The sequence below is a fragment of the Gopherus flavomarginatus genome, chromosome 3 (genome assembly GCF_025201925.1).
Source record: "Gopherus flavomarginatus isolate rGopFla2 chromosome 3, rGopFla2.mat.asm, whole genome shotgun sequence".
NCBI lineage: Eukaryota > Metazoa > Chordata > Testudines > Testudinidae > Gopherus > Gopherus flavomarginatus.
This window is the reverse complement of record NC_066619.1, coordinates 175,296,762-175,303,860: the sequence shown is the minus strand read 5'-3', so window position 1 is coordinate 175,303,860 and position 7,099 is coordinate 175,296,762. Positions and strand designations below refer to the sequence as shown.

Sequence of the window (7,099 nt, the reverse complement as noted above, 5' to 3'; positions counted from 1 at the left end):
CCCGGAAGAGGAGGAGACAAGGCAGCAGAAGGGTGAGGGTGGATGACAGCTGCTAGGCGGGTCAGGTTTGCTGAAGCAGCAGAGCCGTCCTTCCCCGCTACATCCTACCGGGACAAGCAGCTGGAGGGGAGGCTGGGTTTTCTCTCACCCAGGAAACCAGTGCAGCAGGTTTTCCCGCCCTGTGTCTGCTGGAATGGGAGTCAGGTCTCTGGGAGGGGATGCACGGGAAATGCACATTAACCCACATGCTTACAGTACAGCATTTTTGGGGGTGGTGTGCTAAGTCCAAAGAAAGGGAGGAAGCAAGGGGGAGAAGCGATGGAGTGTCTGTGTCACAGGGTATGTCTACACTACGGGATTATTCCAATTTTACATAAACCGGTTTTATAAAACAGATTGTATAAAGTTGAGTGCATGCGGCCACACTAAGCACATTAATTCGGCGGTGTGCGTCCATGGTCCGAGGCTCGAGTCAATTTCCGGACCGTTGCACTGTGGGTAGTTATTCCGTAGCTATTCCATAGTTCCCGCAGTCTCCCCTGCCCCTTAGAATTCTGTGTTGAGAGCCTAGTGGCTGATGGGGCAAAAATCATTGTCGCGGGTGGTTCTGGGTAAATGTCGTCAGTCATTCCTTCCTCCGGGAAAGCAACTGCAGACAATCATTTCGTGCCCTTTTTCCCTGGATTGCCCTGGCAGACGCCATAGCACAGCAACCATGGAGCCCATTCATTTTTTTTTTTTTTTTTACAGTCACCGTATGTGTACTGGATGCTACGGACAGAGATGATACTCCAGCGCTACACCGCAGCATTCATTTGCTTTTGCATGATAGCAGAGACGGTTACCAGTCATTCTGTACCATCTACTGCCAGTGTAATTTGGTAACGAGATGACGGTTATCGGTCCTTCTGTGCTGTCTGCTGCTATCATGGGTGCCCCTGGCTGAGATCACCCAGGGGCACAAAAGCAAAACTGGGAATGACTCCCTGAGTCAATCCTTCCTTTATGGTTTCTAAAAATAGAGTCAGTCCTGCCTAGAAAATGGGGCAAGTGTACTAGAGAAGCAGTGTATCAGAGAGCACAGCTGCTCCGTGTCAGATCCCGCAGAAATGATGAGCTACATGCCATTCATGGGGGGGGTGCCCCTGCAACAACCGCACCCGTTGCTTCCCTCCTCCCCCAACGCTCCTGGGCTACCATGGCAGTGTCCCCCCCATTCGTGTCATGAAGTTATAAAGAATGCAGGAATAAGAAACAGTGACTTGTTAGTGAGATAAAATGAGGGGGAGGCAGCCTCCCGGTCCTATGACAGTCCAGGCAGGACATTAAGCGGTGCGGGGGAGAGAAGCCCAGCATGCCGCTGCTATGAGAGTCCAGGCAGGACAGAATCTTTTCTTTACACAGGAAAGGGAGGGGGCTGATGGAGCTCAGCCCCCAGTGGCTATGATGAAGATGGTTACCAGCCGTTCTGTACCATCTACTGGGAATGACCGGGAATCATTCCTATTTTCACCCAGGCGCCCCCGGCCAGCCTCACCTGAAGCCAGCCAGGAGCACTCACGGGTTGATAAGAAGGACGGTTACCAGTCCTACTGCACCGTCTGCCACCAGGGAGGGGAGAGAAGCGGATACTGCTCTTCACTGCTACAGCATCGCATCTACCAGCAGCATTCAGTAGACATAGGGTGACAATGAAAGAAGTCAAGAAATGATTTCTTTCCCTTTTCTTTCACTTGGGGGTGGGGGAGTAAATTGACAAGCTATTCCCTGAACCACACCGGACAATGTGTTTGAACCTACAGGCACTGGGAGCTCAGCCAAGAATGCAAATACTTTTCGGAGACTGCTGGAGACTGTGGGATAGCTGGAGTCCTCAGTACCCCCTCCCTCCCTCCATGAGCGTCTGTTTGAGTCTCTGGCTTCCCGTTACGCTTGTCACGCAGCACTGTGTAGCCTGGAGATTTTTTTTTCCCCAAACGCTTTGGCATTTCGTCTTCTGTAACGGAGCTTTGATAGAACAGATTTGTTTCCCCATACAGCGATCAGATTCAGTATCTCCCGTACGGTCCATGCTGGAGCTCTTTTTGGATTTGGGACTGCATTGCCACCCATGCTAATCAGAGCTCCACGCTAGGCAAACAGGAAATGAAAATCAACATTTCGTGGGGCTTTTCCTGTTTACCTGGCCACTGCATCCGAGTTGAGATTGCTGTCCAGAGTGGTCACAGTGGTGCACTGTAGGATACTGCCCGGAGGCCAATACCGTCAATTTGCGGCCCCACTAACCCTAATCCGATATGGTAATACTGATTTTAGCACTACTCCTCTCATCGGCAAGGAGTACAGAAACCGATTTAAAGAGCCCTTTATATCGATATAAAGGGCCACGTAGTGTGGACGGGTACAGCGTTAAATCGGTTTAATGCTGCTAAAATCGGTTTAAACGCGTAGTATAGACCAAGCCACAGTGTGAATGCATGAGAATGAAATAACTGCACTTTTGTTGTGCTTCCCAGCAAAGGATCTCAAAACACTTTACAAAGACTGGCTAACAGAACCTCACATCCCCTCTAGGTGCTATACAGATGAAAGAATGAGACAAGAGTTCTGTGACTTTCTCAAAATCGCACAGCAAATTAGGTGTCAAATAGCTGGGAATCTCAGAGCTAGATTTTAAAAAGAAAATAGGTTATCACAGTGCTGGTTAGTCATCCTCATGGAAAAATTAAGGCAGGTCACACATTTTCTGTCACCATTGATGTTTGCTTAAACAAAGTTTTCCATGGAAAGCGTCTGTTTAACATAGAACATTTCGACTCGTCAATTTGGGGTCCAAACTTCTTGGTTTTCTTTTTTGATGGAAAATCAAAATTTTCCCCGGGGGGGGGGAATTTCTGCATAGCTCCATAAAAATACAAACATAGCTCAGGTTTAAGTGGTGAATTTTGTAACAGGAGTGCTCTCACGTAAGCCTCTTAGAAAACTCCAGATTTCATAATACATTATGTGAATAAGTAAATGAATAACTTATCTGTAAAAGATACTTCTAGCAAAGGCAAGGGACTGGGACTATCTGGATACCATTCCAAGCTGTGCTACCAGGTTCTCATGTGACCACTCTCTCTACCTCAGTTCATCATTGGTCAAATGGGGATAATACTACTTCTCTACCTCACAGGAGTGCTGCCAGGATAAATTCATTAACATGCAGCTGGTTTCAGCTACTACAAACACCAGGTGGCCTAAGGACATTGACTGATAACTAGAAGAGTTCAATAACCTCTGGGATTTATCAACAGAAAAAAAACTAAGACCAAACTTAAATGTTTTATTTTCAGAAAGGGCAATATGAGCTTCCACACTGCTGAGCTAAAACAGGAAGTTCTCTCCTCTTCTCACACAATATGCCATGACAGCTATCGAAGCACAAGGACTTTGGCCTTGATGATAAATTCATAAAAAGGTGGAAACACTATTTTGCCATGATGAATTTGCAACATTTGGGTTCAGATCAGTGAAGTCTAACCCAGCCACTTTGGTCTAGGTTGTTTTTTTGCCTCAATTTTACCCCCTTAAGAGGTCCCTTTAATTGGAGATGGGAGGGAAATCTGTCAAAACTCCATGTCATCTGTACCCTATATACAGTACACACAAGCCAGTGGGGTTGTTTTGTGTCAAATATTTCAAATAGCTTCTGTGCAGAAGATCAACCATGATTATAGAAAGTACAAACCTCCTTTCTCCCTTGCCCCCCCGACTAAGCATTACCTATTTTCCCAACTAGGTCAAAGATCAAATAGTACATTACTGCAGTACTTCCCTTTGGCAACCATTCCTACCTTAATGTAGGTATGACTCCCTGTGTAGAAGTCCCTTCCCACCAAATTCCCAGTCAAAATACTAAGTTTTTTGAGACAGTCGTCTTTACACACTGCCAGCCGGCAGTACACAGGGGAACTATCCGAGTCTTAATGACTTTGAAGAATCTAACCTTAAAATTTAAGAAAAAACATCAAGTGAATTTAGTGCTTATAAAAGATGCCACTTCAACATCCTGAATTTCTCTGACTTTAATTGGACCTGCACATTGCTCGGCACCTTTCAAAAAATCACGTCTCTTATTTTGGTGCATGAGCAAAGATTCAAAGGAGATTTAGGCAATCACCACATACACATACCCACAACTTCCCATACCTTCGCCCCCGACAGATGTGTCTCTATGCATGACCATGCTTTCTGGAGATGACTGTTCAAAAATTTGCAGCAGCAATTTTTCTTTAATAGTTATAGAGCAATTATTTCTTAGGCAGCCACATTTATAGGCATTGATTGACGTTCTTAGCTGTAGTGTAATAATGTCATAACATGGTAGATTTTTTTTTTACTTCGATTGTAAGTGCTTTGGGGCAGAGAGTATCTTTTTGTTCTGTGTCTGTACAGCACCTAGCACAGTGGGTAGAACTAGTGCTCTCCCTATGCAAATCATAATAAATAACTCAGTTACAATGGAATGAGTGTCGTTTCTGCAGTGTGACTGAACTGGCTGTTTTTAGTCGTATTTTACCATGCATTCCACTGGCCTTTTATAACCAAGGAAATTTCATGCCAGTAGGTTCAAGCACTAAACCTAACTTGGCGTAACTCATCCGTTCTTTACCCTTGACAATATCTCCATGATCGGTGACAGAATCAGTTACTCCAACCTTTAGTCCTTGTACAACTCACTCAGTGTGGTCACTAAATTGTACAAGCAAATTTACCGCACTGAGTGTTTTGTTGTTTTTCTTTCTAAATATATTAACACAAAGCTCTGCCATTGCATAGTAATATGGCTGTTTGGTTGAGGAACGGCAGGGATCAGGTACAGGGAAGGTACAGAATGCCCTACCATGCGTAGTAATACGGCCAAGCCCGTTCTGCTAACATCAACTCACTTGGGTTCCAGGAACTGTACACATTTGATCTAATTAGTGGAGAAAATGTTTTACTGATGGCAAAATCATATCATGAGTCTGTATACTAACATAGTATGGGACCCTTGTCTTTTAACAGTGCTTAAGGTTCATTCCCATAATTTCCACTACATATAAAGTTTGTCCCACGGCCTTTTAGGTATTTGAAATACATTTAAACTTTTCCTCTCTAATGTCTCAGGAACTATGAGCTGCTTTCTAGCAGCTCTACAGCATGTTATTAATGATGGTGAACAGGAAAAGGAAATAGATTTAAATCTTCAGAAAATGAGAGGTGAGTTATAGCATTTGATTTGCAAGAATTAATATGCCATTGCAAGAAATAAGAGCTCACAAGTCCCAGAAACACTTTGGTCAGCATTTCATGTAGTTCAGCCTTTTAGGTCTGTACAATCCAAGTGACTGCTTTGGACTGCTGTTGCACAGTTCAGGTCCAGTTCAGCAGGCCCTAATGCAGCCTTTTTCCGTTTCCTACATTGCCCAAGACTACTAGGAAATCCAAACAAGAATGTTTAACTTCCAAATGAGACAGATGCCAAGAGCAATATATATATATATAATGTTGCTGGCGCACCTTAAATGTCCAATTTCTGTTCTTCATGTAGCTGAGCTTCCACAAACAACAAAGCTGAATGACGTGTGCTTTATTGCAAGCAACACTACTGTGTAAAGTATGCAACAGAAAATCAGACACAGTAATTTTAGAAAAAGAGGTATTGCATGTCTGTGCAAATACACTGACTTTTATTTGAAGGTCAATCATTTTAGTCATTAAAATGGTGCAAACTATATTAGTAGAGACATGTGATAATCTCTTCATTATTTGCCTTTCATACTATGAATTTCCATTGAAAACTTCAGCTGAAAGTTTCGTAAGTCACAAGCTCCAGCCTCCATCAATGATAAGCTCATTGCCAGTCATGTAGGCAGACTGAAATCATAAGAGGAAGAGTAAATATCATTTATTACTAATAAACAGAGGAAAAGGCTAACAATTATTGAAGTTAGTTAATTTAACAAAAACATTTCCTCCATCTCCACAAATACAACAGTGGCTCTGAAAATTTCAAAGGATTAAGCACCTTAAAAACTAAAACCTTTTAGCTACCACACTGGGCGGTTGCAAAGTGACAAATCATTATCACATGGCTTTAGGACTTCTGACTCTTACAGATGGTAGGCACAAATGTGTCATGGAGGGACCAAATGAATGCTCAGAAGGTGGAGTTATGACATTTGGCCTGCAGCCATATCACTTGGCACTGAGAAAAAGACGGTTACTCACCTTTGTAACTGTTGTTCTTCGAGATGTGTTGCTCATATCCATTCCAGTTAGGTGTGCGTGCCGCATGCATGTTCATCGGAAGATTTTTACCCTAGCAACACTCGGTGGGCCAGCAGGGCGCCCCCTGGAGTGGCACCGCTATGGTGCCGCATATATATACCCCTGCTGACCCATCCGCCCCTCACCGTTCCTTCTTGCCAGCTACTCCGACAGTGGGGAAGGAGGGCGGGTTTGGAATGGATATGAGCAACACATCTCGAAGAACAACAGTTACAAAGGTGAGTAACCATCTTTTCTTCTCTGAGTGCTTGCTCATATCCATTCCAGTTAGGTGATTCCTAAGCCTTACCTAGGCGGTGGAGTCGGAGTGAGACGTTGCGGAATGTAAGACCGCGGAGCCAAAGGCGACATCGTCTCTGGACTGCTGGACCAATGCGTAGTGTGATGCAAAGACGCACAACATATTTCCTGGATGGGAACATGGGCCAGGAAAGCGGCAGATGAGGCTTGAGCCCGAGTAGAATGGGCAGTGAGATGGCCAGTTGGAATGTGAGCCAAGTCATAGCATGTCCGGATACAGGATGTCACCCAAGATGAAATCTGTTGGGAAGAGACTAGCATGCCCTTCATGCGCTCTGCGACAGCTACAAAGAGCTGAGGCGAACGTCGAAAGGGTTTGGTCCTATCGATATAAAAGGCGAGAGCCCTCCGGACATCCAAAGTATGCAGCTGTTGTTCCCGGTGCGATGAGTGCGGCTTCGGGAAAAAGACTGGTAGAAAGATGTCTTGATTAACGTGGAAGGCAGAGACCACCTTAGGGAGGAATGCCGGGTGTGGTTGC

General features: G+C 44.7%; 1 protein-coding gene across 8 annotated transcripts in view; it reads right to left on the bottom strand.

Moving 5' to 3' along the window:
- Positions 1-5,696: 5,696 nt before the first annotated feature.
- BDH2 (3-hydroxybutyrate dehydrogenase 2) overlaps positions 5,697-7,099 on the bottom strand; it is a 36,182-nt gene continuing 34,779 nt past the window's right edge. For all 8 annotated transcript variants that reach the window (XM_050944540.1, XM_050944539.1, XM_050944538.1 and 5 more), the window contains one exon: positions 5,697-5,904. In XM_050944540.1, coding sequence (XP_050800497.1) covers positions 5,851-5,904 — 54 coding nt within the window. In that variant the 3' untranslated portion in view covers positions 5,697-5,850. The remainder of the gene's footprint in view (positions 5,905-7,099) is intronic.